General features: G+C 56.7%; 2 protein-coding genes across 2 annotated transcripts; both read left to right on the forward strand.

The window, feature by feature from the left end:
* The first annotated feature begins 1,042 nt into the window (after positions 1–1,042).
* Positions 1,043–1,705, forward strand: GGTG_07030 (hypothetical protein). Its single transcript, XM_009224854.1, has one exon. The coding sequence runs from the start codon at positions 1,303–1,305 to the stop codon at positions 1,660–1,662; it is 360 nt and encodes a 119-aa protein (XP_009223118.1). The 5' UTR covers positions 1,043–1,302; the 3' UTR covers positions 1,663–1,705.
* A 7,766-nt stretch (positions 1,706–9,471) lies between these two features.
* GGTG_07031 (hypothetical protein) lies at positions 9,472–14,175 on the forward strand. The gene is made up of 4 exons (XM_009224855.1): positions 9,472–11,491; positions 11,660–12,656; positions 12,752–13,060; positions 13,138–14,175. The coding sequence occupies exons 1-4, from the start codon at positions 11,460–11,462 to the stop codon at positions 13,315–13,317; spliced, it is 1,518 nt and encodes a 505-aa protein (XP_009223119.1). The 5' UTR covers positions 9,472–11,459; the 3' UTR covers positions 13,318–14,175.
* Positions 14,176–15,278: the final 1,103 nt, after the last annotated feature.

The raw sequence follows: 15,278 nt of genomic DNA on the forward strand, positions 1-15,278 counted from the left end.
CCTTTTTTTCTTTTGACCGCATCCTCCCTTCGTCCGCCACTGTGACGCCCAAAACTGCCCAGACCGCCAGGGGTCCAGCATGGTCCAAGCGGCATGGAATGTTCCTCGACAAACTCAACGGCTCGGGCTGAACGTTGCGGCCGCTAGAGATTTCGAATCCTGCAACCCCGTGCAATAAATAATAATAAAAACAATCCTAATACACAATAAACCCAATGGATGACGCCGCGAGTCAGATCATATACCGATATGTCAACCGTAGTTTGGCCCAAGTGGACGACACAATGCGCGCGTGCCTCGATGCAACGGCCACGATATTGCCCTCTTGTCTTGTTGCCTTGTAGGTGTCCTTGTGCCTTGTCCAAGCCCGTCCTGATGGCGTGCGCGACGCCCCACTAGCCCGCCTCCCCTCCCCTTTTCGTAGGTAACAGCCGAGCCAAATCGATGATGCTCGCCAAAGCAAAAAAAGAAAATTCCAAAATACGCCCCTCTCCTCCAATGGCCGGGGTGTCATGTCATGGCCCCGGTCCGCAGGAATGCGGACAGACTTTGGAGCCAGTCCGCAGAGGTGCCCACCACGGGTGACCGGATGCTGCCCCTGACTCCCCACCGGCACCAGGCACAGGGCGGTGGCCGGCCGAGCGAGCGGGCTGGGGTCGCTTTTTGCCCACGACCGGTACCGAGATCCTAGATTTTATACCTTTTTTTTATATTTTATATCTGATCCCGATACCAGTCACAACCAATCTTATTACTTGATCCAGTGTGGATCCGTCCCTGCGAGACGATGTAGCCTTGTCCCTAGAGTTTGGCAGATAGAGAAAAGGGTCAGAGAGACAGAAGAAGAAGAAAAGAAAAAGAAAAAGCGTAGTGAGGGGTAAAGCGGGACAAACGCAGCAAGGACTCGATTGTCCGTTTCAACTGCAAGATAATCAAGATTGAGTGTTCGGACTGCTTGGCCCTTGCAGGCGAATCGGCCAGATGGACCCTCTTTTTTTCTTTTTTTCTTTTCAGTCTTTTTCGACCTTCCCTCTCCATTGCATGTGCACGACCTTCGGCTCCCGAAAGTGCCCTTCTTTTCTTTTCTTTGGCCAGAGGCAGGCCGCCTTCTGCACGTGCCCGTCGGCCGGGCACAGGGCCAAGGCAGCACGAGGGAAATTGTAAAGAACATGAAGCATCGTCGGACTAGGTACTTGGAATTCGTCGGGCGATGAGACGCATTCTCCATCGCACCAGTCCGAAGTCTGTAATAGAGACCAGGTAGCAGGAAGAAAAATCGCCGAGAGATCTGGGCCAACAATTATGCGCTGGATCCCCGGATCCAAAATGCCGATTCGAAATGCCAAGGACCACCAGCCGATCCCGGCGCGACGAAACCAACCGCATGAGGTTCCCTCTGGCATCCCGCCCAGCCCGCCTTTGCGCGACCACTGGTGTCTCCCCACGAGGAAAGCCCTGCAGCAGGTCTGCTGTGGGCGGGAACTGCTCTGCTGCTGTGCCATGTGCGTCGTCGGGCTTTACCTCGCCGATCTTGTCCCTCCCTTGGGAGAGAGGCGACTTGGCTGGGCGGTCGCAGCTTCATGTCTGGCCGTGTCACCATCGCGGCTGGCCTCCCCCTCGAAGCCGCTTCCGATTGTTATACACCGTGCCACCTCGGTGTGAAGGGAGACGGGAGCGGAGATTTTTTCCTAACCTAGACCTTCTCTCCAAGTTGTCTAATCTTCACTTATTTCGAGTGATGCATGCACCCGGCCGTGGGCCTGTCCCGCCCGCCATTTTGCTCAGCGATTTCGGGTGCGTCCGTGCAAAGAGACAACGGAAATCACAAAGGGTCCCTTGAAAAAGCGTTGAGGAGAAACCGGTGTAGCATAATATGGGGGGCTCCCGGTAAATGGAAATCCCGCCAACCCGATCGCGGAGCGGGAACGTCAAGCAATGACACCTCGATAGGGTCAATAAAAGGAGGAGCAAAAAAAAAAAAAAAAAAAAGGAAGATAACATATACCCCAAGCAGAAATAAGCAAATCATCAGACACGACGGTGGTTTGTGGTGCGTCTGTAATCCGCCTAGGATACTAGATTAGGCAATTAGGTCGCTCTCATGCCCCCGCCCCCCATGCCCAGATCTGGTCTAATCGCGACGGCAGGCGCAGGGCTCAGCCGCATCGCCGATTAGCGGGCATGTGTTTGCAGGGGGTGTGGGCAACAAAAAGAGAAGGAAGAAGAAAAAAAAGGGCGTCGTGGCCGTCGGCCTCGGGACATGGCGGGGGAAAATGGCCGGCCGCCGCCAACGAATGGCTGGGGAGGGGGACGCGGCCGATGATGCAAGGACGACCCCTGGAAAAGGTTCAATGACAAAAAGGGCTCCACGACGACAAGCTTCCATCCCATCGCCCGTTGTTGTAGCCACGGGGCAACGTTAGTCCCCTCACACCGGCGGGGCCCGGCGTTGGAATCTCACCGGTTCGTGCGTGGGATCGGTAGATTTGGCTGGGAAAAAAAAACAGTAGTGGTAGAAAACGACGTCGTCGATGGTTCGACGCATCCATCCCCCGGGTTTCCTCTCTCGCCTCCCCACCATCCGAACGGCTCTCTTGTGTCGCGGCGCCCCCTTGGCTGGCTTCGCGCGACCCCGGCCGTTGCAGGTTGCAGCTAAGCAGGCATGTGCCCGCCCGCGCTCGAGAGTCGGTCGAGCTGCCAGTGTCAAAGAGCTCAAATCGGGAGGCGCGGGAGTTACTGTCCCCGCAGGGCGCCAAGCGTCCAGTGGGGAGAGGGTGCGTGCTTTTCCGCCCTCTCTCTTCCTTACTTTTTTGTTTTGTATTCTTATTTTTTTTTATTGAAGCCTTGGAAACTTACGTAATGGCTAATAGCAAGGCAGACATGTATGCATGTAAGCCGACATGCAAACAGGACGGAGGACGGGCAAACGGACACTGGAAGGTAGAATGAGGCCATTGGGTGGGGGAGAACCAGACAGTCAGCCATCCAGGCAGCGGCGGGCAGATGGCGAGATCCCGATCTTGCAAGGAGAGGAAAAAGGGAAAAAGTGGGCAGCATGCTGTCGTTTGGCGTGTACTGTGTACGGGATGGACAGACATGTTTTCCCCGCTGCCCGATCCCGTCTTGCGTCGTGCCCCTTGGTGGCCGCACGTGCATTCGGATTGTCTGCTGTTTTGTTTTGATTTTCTTCCACGGGTGAGTCGTGGCAATTGCCTGTTTCTGTACATTCGGGCACACGGCAGCTCCCAAAACATTCCCGGTCTCGTTATGCCGACCGGCACAGGTGGTTGTGGTGGTGGTGGTGGTGGCCACTCAGATATTTGATGTGAATCTTTTTTTATTTTCTTGGGTAGCAACCGCGCTGCGGCTGGCCGATCTGGAATGGGGACGCCACCCCCGTTGTGGAGGGGACCTGGTCGCCCAATCGCGTCAAACGAACGGAAATCTCGGTCGCTGCTCGTCTGGTTTTTTGTCGGCCCGCCCCGATCTCATCGTCATCTCGACCAACAGGCCCCTGGTCGGTCGGCCTACCCGTGTTTTATCCTTTCTTTTCATCCTTCACGTCCGGCTGGCTGGCTGTCCTCGTCGGGGTGCGGGCAGGACACCGAGCACGTCACGTCGTTTCGCTGCGTAAGCAAGCGCCCGTGCTCCCTCACTGGCCGTTTCAATGCCTTGTTTGCCGGCGGGGGCTGGAGCTGTCGGCGGGAAAGGTAAGTGTGATCCGGGCAGTTATAGTGGGGGGTCTAACAAAGCAGTCCCCTTGCTGCTGTGTGCCGGATTGGACACATCAGGCTCCCCTCCGCGTCCCCCCACTCTCACTTCCCGGCCTGCTTGTTGGTTATCTGATCATGCTCAAGATGTAGAGTTGAAGATGGGGTCGGTGGTGAGATTGCCAGACACGGCGGGAAACGGCTCGACTGCCCGGCGACGGCGGGGTGTTTCCGCCCATTCTCGACCTCGTATTAACTCGCTGTGGGATTTCGCTACTAATGCACGGCCATGAATCTCGCGCGCCCCAGGCAAAGGCTGGAAACGTGGTATTACGGAGCATCTTGTAGGCTTTTGTGAGCACGTTTTGCGCAGCAGGAACAAATGAACTTGGGTGTGAAAAACTCAAATGTTTGACAACGACAACAATAGCGCGGCGGACCAGGGGTACAGTTTCGTTGGCTCCCGCGCCCATGCCTTGTTTGCCTCGCGATTGCGCGCGGGCGCCTCTGCCGCAATCGGAAACACAATCGGGGCTGGGGCTTGGGGGGAGTCTGTAGCCACAGTTCCCTGGTGCTGCGTTTAACATCTATCGGAGCTCGCACAAAAGTGCGTGCGCGCGCTAGAATCTCTCCAAAAAGAGCCCCAGCGCGCCTCGTGTTGCCCACGCGCCGTTTTTGGGCTGAAACTTGAAGAATTCTCTCGTCACCCTGGAATGGAATGCTCTCGGACCAAGGGAACGCAACGAAAAAAAAAAGAGGTCAGATTGATCCGGGGCAAGATTTGGCGGGGGGCGTCCATGGCCTTGTGCGTCCATCCAATCGCTTCCTCGGCAGAAGAGGACGGAGACGGAGACAACAGCCCAATCTTGCAGGTGCTAAATTCAGCACAACAGGCGGCGCCAACACTGGCAAATGGTCCTGCGCCCTTTCATTCTTTAGGCCCATCGGATCTGTCCTTCAATGTTGGTGCAACCCATCGTACCGGACCAAGTGGGCCACCTGGGTCCACCATGAATCACCACCTCAACCTGTCTGGCCGCCTGTTTGAGGGAAGTGGTGGAGGCTAGCAATGCCCGCCTCGTTTACATACTGCAGACTTTGCCGCCCACCGCCTCGGCTGCACGGCCAAAAGAAACGGGGGCCCTGTCGCTGGGCTGGACGTGGAGGCAGCTGACCTGACGGGCGGCGGGCCGTGCATTCTGCTGCACCCATCTGTGCACCCCTCCCCCTAGGTGGTGCCCCCCCCCCCGTCACCCTCCCCGGAGGATTGCAAGCGATGTTGCGTCCGCCATCTACGAAAACGATCGATGATCGCCCTGTTTCAATACTTGCTTCGGCTGGATGCCATCCATTTTTGCACAAGGAATCCCCCTCCACTCCCCACACCCCCATCACTGGCTTATCTCGACCGAGGCCGAGACGATCCCTGCTTGGTCGATCCAGCGCCGAAAGAGGGTGGGCTGTTTGGTGGTCTTGTTGGCAAATCGACCAAAGAAATGGCAAGCGTGGAGGGTACCTAGACGAAGGCGCACGCGCCGAGAACAATAGAAACAAAAACGTTGGAAGGAGCACCCGAGTTGGAATCTGCAACCGACTCGGAAAGCGGAGACGACAGACTCGTGCTGGTCGTGTTTTTTTGTTCTAGCTTTTTTTTTTTTTTTTTTTTTTTTGTTGTTCCTTGACAAAAGTTTAGCCTTCCAACGGTCTCGGTCATTCCCGCGCAAGCCATGTTCATCTGCCCTGGGCCGGGCACGCGCGTCCCCATATTTGACAGCGGCTGTCTTCCCACCGCCGTTGGGGCCGGAGGATGGAGCGAGGATTATTTGAGCGTGCGCGCGTATTTTGACGCGGCCGGAAATTTTGTTCCCTTGTTGGGCCGGCTTTGACCGACATGCGTCCTCAATTTGTGCTTGTGTGTGCGTATGTGTGCAGCGCCCTCTGGGGGAGGGGGTCCCGGGGCACAGGGTGTGCGAGGAACGAAATTGACGTTGCTTTCCTCCAAGAAAGAACGTTTGGATGGAGTAACCCCGTCGGCCCTGTGCTTTGTCTGTTGACAGAGTCCGTCCGTCCTCTGCATCCCTCTGCTCTCTCATACACTCTCTCCTTCTCACCTCATCACGCCCCCTTTATTTTTCAGTGTTTCCGGGCCCGCCGCTCCAGGACCCTTGGGTTGAAGGAGGGAAATTCCCCGATCGGCCATGTGCGTGTGTCTGGACCCAGGTCGCATTCACCCACTTATCTGTGGTGATCTCGCAGGAAACATTGCCCCAACCGACTCGATTGATGTGCGGTACTTGGCCCTAGTAAAAAGGGGAGATCTCTTGGGCTTTGCGGCGTCGCGACTGGCTCAAAGCCTCACTCACGTCCTACCTCGGTTCGGTGAGTCGAATCGTCACCTTTATCCTTGTATTCTCTTCTATAGCCTCGACCCTGTTTCATAGTCGTAAGAATTACTTATCAGAGCCGTCCGTACCAAAACGATGGCGCCCTTAGGTCTGCTGTCCAAACGTCGAAACGTCCACTGGATTAGAAAGAAGTGAGCAGGAGAAAAGCATGACGCAGGACACAAGATGCTCCCACCCAATTCCGCTTCCCGAGAACACAGGCTAGGCCCGGACAGGCAATGATCTCCATATGCTCGGGTGAGACTGACTGCAACTACATGGCCTCTCTCATTCCCACCATCACACACACACACACACACGCCACGACCACTGCCACCACCACACACCCTTCCTAGAACCAAAGAGCCACTCTCATCGATCTTGGCTGAGCCGGGCCAGAAAGTGGTGCCATTCTGACGCCTTCTCGAGCGCAAGCGACCGAGGAACGCACTAGCAGATCGTGAACCCTGCTTGGCTCTGCATGGCTCTGCACGCCCCCCTTGTCAGCCAGCCTTTCGGGGCTAGTCTCCACTGGGAACTTTTTTCTTTCTTCTTCTTTCTTTTGCTGCCACAGTCATTCCTCTTCCACGATGCGAACGAGGTCCCCACGACGCCCTAGTGATGAAAACGGAAAGGAAAGCGTGTTGGTCGGGTTCCAGATCTGCCAGGCCTCAAGCCAATCGCCTGCGCGGCTTGCAGTAGTCCGTGGGTTGCAGATACGAGTAGCCAGATTTGCGAGGGAGATGGTGCCCCTCCCTAGCAAAGGTTGGGTTGTTGCTCCGGAAGCAAATCTCGAGATCCCCCGAATCGGGCGAGCGGGTTGGGACGGGAAGGGAAGGGGGAAGGCGAAGAAACAACAAAAAAATAAGCGATCGATGCCTGCTCCTTCGTAGTCTATCTTGCAGCAGAATCGAGCTCAGCCCCCCACCCACGTCCCCATCCCCGATCCCCCCCCTCCGCTTGATTTTATCGCCCTCTCCCTTCCAACCCTCGTCTGATCTTGCAGTTCCCGTGAGCCAGTCGGGAAGCGATGCGGACTTGGGAGATGGGGCATCCATCATGCTGCCCAACCAACGCACAATCATGTCACAAGGGCAAGCCAATCTACTGGTCCACACCCTCCAAGTCTTTTTTTTTGTCTCCTCCTCCCCCGAAGGGATACACTACAGTATGCATCGTGTCCTGGGCATCTGGGCGCTTGGAGGAAGCGTGTGCTCCTTTGTCTCAACGATCGTCCCCGGTAAACAGGGGGGGAGGGGTTCTTGGGGCTTTGCTGCAGTGACCCAGTGGGCAGTGAACGTGCTGGGGCGAACGAGGCGGGCTTGGTTGGTCTGTTGGCTGGACTAGGGCTTGTGCACATATAAAACGGTCACAGCACACACACACATACACAGCAATATGAACAAGAGGCGAGGTAGATCAAGTGTGTGAGTAAGTGTGAGAGGAGGGGGGTTCTGTCAAGCGACGCAGGTATGCAACGCAACCAAGAGTTTCTCGGAGCCTAGTCCGACGTGACTCGACACCAGCCTGCGCTTGGCAGGCAACACACTCAGCCTACATGCCTGGGAAAAATGATAATAAGCAAAGCAGCACCAGGGGTCGTTACCATTGGCTTTTTGGGCGGTGTGTTTTTCCCGGGGAAGCAGCCGCAGCAAGCGGGCACGTAGTGGCGAAAAAAAAAGAAGGGAAAAAAAAGACAAAAAAAAAAAAAAAAAAAAGGGTCAGAACACACGCGGCCCACGCGCGTGTGGCGGCGGCGGGTGGACGGTGAGGGAGAAAGTGATGGGTGGGTGGATAAACAAACGGGTGCCTCTTTTTTTTTTCTCCCGCAAGCGTGCGCGTCCGTGTGTTCCTTTTGGCTTCCGCAGACTAGCGCCTTGTGAAGCGTGTACTTTCGTTATTCTTCGTCCGGGGATACGATACACTAGGTGGGGAGACTAAGGGAGACTGAGGACGCATGACACGGAAGACAGGTCCTGCGCAACTCGCAACGGAGAATACAAAGTGGTTGACTAGTGGGGGTTTCTACATAGACTCGGGACCCTGACAAAAAAAATAGATAAAATAGGATAAAACAAGATAAAAAAAAAGTGCAAATAATCCCTGGTCGTGTATCTCCCAGATCTGTGCTGCTCTTGGCTGGGCTGATAGCACGTTGTGCTGTGCCCCCTTGTTGGAACATGGAGGTGAAAAGACATGGTTTCTGTAGGGACAAGCCCAGTTGATGAGGCCGCACTCACAAATCACAAATACCATACACCCCCACCATCACCACCGACCACACCGAGCGGGTGCACACACCAAAGATTTATGAGAGATCGAAATACCCGCCCTCTCCGCCCGCCAATCGTGGGACTGGTTGGTGGTTGTGGCTGCGTCGCCGCGCCCCGTCCGATGCGATCAGGTCGTGCTCTCTTTCCGGGAGGGAAATACGTAAAGATGAGGAGTGGCCGGACGGGGACACGGTCACCAAAGCGGTGCGGGGGATTGGACGTGGTGACGCTGTGTGTTTGTATGTTGTGTAGTATGTGCTGTACTGTCCCGTTTTGTGCTGTTCGAGAGACTACGTACGGGCAGAGGAGAGGATGACAACCATGTCCGGCTGCGGTTTCGTCAACCGCACACAGGACGTTATCACAGCTGATCGACGGGCATTTCGACGCAGCCGGCGTCGTAGCGAGGGTAAGGGCTGCGGCAGGCCTTTTTCCTTTTTCTTTCCCAATATCCAATCGCAGTTTTGCTCCGCAGGCCCGCGCAGGCCGAAGTAAAAAAAAGAAAAGAAAAAAAAAAAGACCGTCACTTTTCTTTTCTTTTCTTTTTCCCTGTCCCTCGCATTTCTGGCTCTGCATCTTTGTCAGTTGGTCGCCCAGGCACACGCCCCCCCCCCCATCACACCCCTGAGTCCCACGCCTGCCGATCAAGGCTGGCTTCATCTGGTGCACGGGAATCTGGCTGTGCCCCAGGGAAGCAGGCTCTAGCCTCCAGCCAGACAGCGCGTGGGTAGCCTGGGGTTTCCCTCCTTGGTCGCACCGAGATGCATGCACAGCCGGACCTTGTCCCCTGTGTCCTGGCGTCCTGTGCCTGTCTCCTCTGCCTCTTTCTCTCCCTTCCCTCCGCCGCATGCCCACGCCCCTCCCCCCTGTCCCCTTGTCCCCATGGCCCCCTGCCACTGCCCTTGCTCGCTCCCCACCCCCCTGCCCGGCCCTGGATGTTCCCACTGGAAGTGCCAACCCTTGCCACGGACAATATCGAGTCAACTCGAACCAGTCCCAGCACCCCCTCCACTGCTCCTGGCTTTTCGGGAGCCGGCCTTGTTCTTTTCTGGCGGTACTGCTCTCCTAGCTCGGCCGCGGGCTTCGTTAATATTATTGGCGTCGCCCATTTTCTGCCGTCATGGTGCTTAGTGGTTTCGTGCCTTGCCTGTTTCCCTCTCCCGCGGTTTATATTTTTTTATTGTCTCTATTTTTCTGATTTAATCTTCTTCGATCACCTTCTGGGCCCTCTGGTCTTTCTCTTCGCCTGGCCCTCCACCCGAACTGCCACCACCACCACCACCACGCTAACCAGGCTGCCTGCCCTGTCTGTCGCACGCACATCGCACAGAGAAGCTAGCTACTAGACCGTTGGCCGGGGACTTTTGTAGAAATCGAGGCTACCGCGAAGCCCGACGAAAAGTGCCGCCCGAAGCGAGAGCAGTAACCCAGGGAAAAAAACAAAAAAGAAAGGGGTAAAAAGGAGAAAGGAAGCGACTAGCAAGTAAGAAATACGCTTGACCCAGAGACGGACTTGCTTGCGGGGAGACGGATCTTTTCACCGAGCCTCGTCTTTGCTAGCCCAATTTGGAGGACTTTTGCCAGCACCAGAAGTGACAGCAGCAGCAGCCGCCCGCGCACCCGAGCTCCAAGCTCCAGCTTTAGCTTCAGTTCTAGCTCCCACCACGTTGCGACCGATGCAATCTCGCCTTGCCGCCGTCGATTCGCGGGCCCGGTAGCCAATTCAGCATTTCAGCATTCAGCGTTTAGCATTCAGCATTCAGCATTCAGCATTCAGCATTCACATTCAGCATTCAGCATTCGGCATTCAACATTCAGCATTTCTGCATTCTGCATTCTGCATTTCAGCATTTCCCGTTGCACGCACACACCAAAGGCTAGCGACTCGCATTTCCTGCTCCAAACCAAGTGGGCCTCGGACCTCGTCTCGCGTGCTGTTTTTACGTGCATTTTTGGTCTTTTGCGCCTGGACTAGCCCAACGTCTCGTCTCGGCAGCAGCAGCAGCAGCAGCAGCATCAAGATCCAAAACGTGGCGGAAAGCCAGGCACAGCACCGACCTTGGCTCCCAGGCACCTTCCCTAGCAAATCGAACATCTGCAGACGCCGCCCCCCCGCCGTTTCACCCCGTTCGGAAAACGACCAGCAGCAAACAAGGACGCCTCCTCCCGTTCATCTAGATCAAATTTGCTCCCGCACCAACCCGCCCGCCCTTCGCACGCTCGCGACCCAGGCACTGCCAGGCACTACCAGGGCGTCTGCGACTAGACTCCCCATAGCGCATGCTAGCGCCGTGCCCGCTGGGCTTGCCGTCCCGCCACCACACTGCCAGTCGTCTGATCGGATCTGCCTAATCAAATCGACAGACAACCCGACTTTCTTATTCTCCTTGGTCTTGGCGCCCGCCCTGGACCCCTACACCCGGCCAGGCCCAGCTGCTGTGACGAGCCCTGACGATTCCCGCTGCTTGGTCTGCAGAGAGAAGAAAAAAGGACATCCCAATCCCAGTCCTCTCCACGGTTTTTTTTTTTTTTAATCAGCCCTGGCCAAGCACCGCACCGCTCCCTCAGTTGCATTTTACCCACCCCTCGACGACACATAACAACCAACAGCACCCGCACTTCCGTCACTGCCTGCTCCACATCCCCATCTGCTGCCCTGGTACATATCTGCGACCTCCCCCCCCCCTCCACACCCCGTCTCCCCTCGATCTGCGCCTTCCGTTTGGCTCGGTCGTCTCGTCTGTTCCACCCTGCAGCTGCGCTCTCATCACCTCGCATCGACTCGCCTCGGCTTGACCCGGTCCACTGGCCCTCGATCGATCGTCTCGTCTCAACATCGCCTTGAGGCCTGCCCTGAAGTCGCCGCTGTGGATCGTGTGCCCTAGGATTTCCCACCGCCTTGAGGACATCGTCGCCGTCACCGAGGCTGTCGTCGACGAATAGAAGCACCACCGACGACACTCCCATCGCCGTCACTAAACCCTCGCTGGCGTCCTGCGTGCATTCGACCCTGCTCTCTCGCTCTGGGGGGACGACGGATGCGCTAGGAGCCAACGCCGAGGGTTGTGGGCGTTTGACGAACTGAGACGGTTATGGAAGAGGACGACTCTGGTTCAAGGCACAGGTTCGTAGTGTTTTTTTTTCTCCCCGCAGGGACTGTAGCTTCCACCGCCGCAGACTCGCGGCGAAGGCGGCGCGACTCCCCCATGGTGTAGCCAGTGCTGTGGAGTGGCGGCACGCGGCCGAAACGAGGAAAGCACGCTGACATTTAGCACCATCTTCTCGTCTCCAGCGGTCCGAATTCTGCTACCAGCACCAGAGGGCTTCCTGATTACTACGACCAGCGCCCGCGAGACTCCCACGACCGGCCCTATCGGCCGGCATCGTCCGCCATGGCCACGGCTGCTCTGATCAGCCCAAGCACACCCTACCATCCTCACCACTCACCCTACCCAGCATCAGCACCGTCTTATCCTCCTCACCCTTCAGTACCAGCCATGATTTCTCCAGTCGAGTCCAACCGTCGCCCCTCGGATGACAGCGACGCCAACACCCACCGAACCTCTCTACCCTCCATCAGGGACATCATGAACGTCAAGGGCCAAAACGGCTCCGGACCTCAGACCCTGCCCTCACCATTCTCTAGCCAACCTAGCGGAGCTCCGCCTCCTCCACCGCGGTCCTACGCAGAGCCTCCCCCTACCCGTGAGAGGCCGCCTTCTCCTCCGAGGCCACTCCACCCCTCATCGGCCTATCCGCGCTCCGAGACGCTTCCCGCCTTTTCAGACGCATCGCGACCACCACTCGGCCCGCCACATGCTGGACCACCACAGCTCAGCATCTACCCCGGCGCGCCGCCAGCACCTTTGGGCAAGCCCGACTCGGCGCACGAGATCGATCGCAGGTCACAACACCACCCCGGCGGAGGCCCCGAAGGAGGCCCGCCACCCCATGTGAATGGCCACTACTCCCACCATGGGCCGCCGCCGCCGCCGCCACCACATCCGTCACAGGGGCCGCCACCTCCGCCTCCGCATCCTCACGCGCAGCAGAGCCACTCGCCATACTCGAACGGCCCGCCAGTCCCGCTCCCGCCGGGCCAGCTGCCCCTGGGTCCATACCCCATGTCTCCACGCCACCATGGCGGGCCGCCATTGCACTCGCCGTACGCATCCCAACGGCCACCGATGGGGCCTGAAGAGGCCGAGTACGCCAGGCGCCGTGGCAAATACGAGCAGCTGCCCGGACACCACTACGACGTTTGGAACTACTCGGATGCGCTGGCCAAGGTTCGTAAACCCCCGAGGTTTTGTTCAGTGTCAACATCTTGTGCGACATATTCGGTGGCGTCCAGGTATCCAACTAACACATATAACCATTGCAGATCGGCAGCAGCTCGAGGCAGATCCTGTCGTTTGCTGAGACGTATGGGAAGATCGCACAGGAGGAGCAGGGGCCTCCACCCCCGGGGAGGCTGCCAACCGAGCAGGAAATTGCCGACATGGTCAGCAACTGCGAGACAATCCACTACATGCTCGACATGGTCCGAGGCTCCGTCAACCATACCATTATGAACCAGCGCATGCGCGAGGGGAGTCGAGCAAGGGGCTTTCCCGAGGATGAGGATGGCAGCATGTTCCACGATGGGATGAAGCCGGGTTATGGAGGCGGCGAGGTCAAGAAGCGTCGTGGGGTACGTTTTCCCAATTTTTTTTTTTATCTGTCTGTCTTTTCAGCGGCACTTTTGCTAACGTGTGTGTCATGGAACAGCGCGCTGCACCTCCAGGCCGATGCCACAGCTGCAACCGTATCGACACCCCCGAATGGAGACGTGGCCCTGACGGCGCCAGGACGCTCTGCAATGCTTGCGGACTTCACTATGCGAAACTGGAGCGCAAGAGGCAGATGGAGCAGCGAGGCGGCAACAAGAGCCGTGATGAGCGCAACTAGACGCAGGGCCCTGGACCCGCCTACTTGTCGCCAGCCATCAAGCCATTGAAGCAGACCCACGGAAGGAGCTCTCTCCTCCGAGAGGCCAAGTCTTGGTTGATCCACCGCCACAGCCTCTTGAGCAGCGCCAGTTGCTTCATGACGCAACAAACACACAGTCGACTACACCACCTTCAACTTAATCACGTTTCCAGCCGGATTGTTTTCTTCTCTTCGCACTTCATTTCATCTTTGCTTCCCGCACATGATTTTGCGGGCTCATGGTCTTGCCGTGAGCGAGGAGCAGCAAGAGCTTCTCGTTTCCCTCGTCACCCTAACGAATAACCAAACAATCTTGCAACTGCATTCGATGGCGCGGCCTTTCTTTTAATTCATGTGCGACGAAAACCTCGCATGCTACGACGTCCCGAACCAAAGCGATCAGCATCCAGCCGACAGCGAGAATATATCCACCACTCTTTCTTTTTACTAGTATTATCCTTTTGGTCCTCTTTTATCTAATACCCTTCATTGAATCCGGTTACAGGGCGGACCACTGGCGGCTGCGACTTGGTTCCCCCTGGCCCATTCTTGCCCCCTCATAACTTTATGAGCGCTGCCTTGACACTGTCGTTATTTGTCTTCCATGTTTCCAAGACGTCTTTTTCTTCTTTCATTTTTGTGCAACGTGGAAATATGAAAGAGTCTTGTATATACCCCTGGGGAAATCACGGCTTCGGTTTACTCTCAGTTTATATATTAGCATTGCGCGGCGTTGTTTCTACACATTCTATTTTGCTTCTTCGTTTTTCGCTACTACCCTGTTCAACGCTCGCTCTCACGGAGCCATCATTTATGCTACCTACATTTTGATCTGTGCGTCTGCTTCACGGTTATGTGTGTGTGCCTTTGTCTGTGACCTGGCGTGACCTGTGGGTTTTGTGGTTCGTTTTCATTGACATGATGAAGTTTGATTCTTAGCTCGGACTCTGTTGATCGTCCTAGACCAGTGGTCTAGAAGGACCAAGTTATTCCAACCGAGTAGCTTCATGGAATCATGTGTGTCTTTGCGGAGACGGTGTCAACTCGGCTCTGTCTGAGCGGCGGGATGGGGGGAGGCGGATTGTCCGGTTGGACTTTCTGTGTCCGCTCTGTACGGAAACGACAGAGAGGTTCGGGCCTAACCGCCACGCCTTTCTCGTGGCGTGGCAGTAGCACCTGGCGGGGCTGGGCTTAGGGCCAGGTAGGGACGTACGTACGTGCGCGTGTGCGGGCTGAGAAGGGTCGAAACCAAGGTGGGAAGAGAGTGGGTGGTGGTGACTCCCATTGGGCTCCCTTCCCCGGGACCCCTTGTTTACGCGCGGGGCTCGTGTGCGTTTGCGTTACTCTCCCTTTGGGGGGTCTAGATAAGGCACGCACGCACGCACGGTAGGTACCGACCGACCTACCTAGGTCCGAGGTGGTGGACAGATGGCATCGAATATGACCGATCAGAACGGACAGAGGGGAGTGTGAGAGGTAATGGATGGTGGACCTACCGTTGGATTTTTTTCTCTCTCTTTTCTTTCTGGTTGGTTGTTGGTTCTGCACAGTCAAGAAACCATGCCCGCACGCCAAGGCCAGACGGGTACCACCTCCGTGACACCTAGCTATGGTATGGCTCTTTTCTGAGGTCCCCCTCTCGGGCCGGGGTGAGGTGTGTCCATGTTGCTCAGCCACGGTTCCACCTGTCCCCGTGCGTTGCTCTTCCTCCTTACCTCCTCCCTTGGTTCGCAATCTCTTTACTCTTCTTCGCTCTTCATGGCCGCTTCGTGCGCGTGCGCGCGGTGGTGCACGTAGTACATGTTCGGAATAAACGGGGAGACCAGTCGTGCCACCCGTGTCACCCCCCCAGACACCATTTCCGGTTTCCTTGGAGGGAGGGCTTGTGTGTGTGTGTGTGTGTGTGTGTGTGTGTGTGTGTGTGTGTGTGTGTGTGGTGG

This window comes from Gaeumannomyces tritici, assembly GCF_000145635.1.
Source record: "Gaeumannomyces tritici R3-111a-1 unplaced genomic scaffold supercont2.3, whole genome shotgun sequence".
NCBI classification, from domain to species: domain Eukaryota; kingdom Fungi; phylum Ascomycota; class Sordariomycetes; order Magnaporthales; family Magnaporthaceae; genus Gaeumannomyces; species Gaeumannomyces tritici.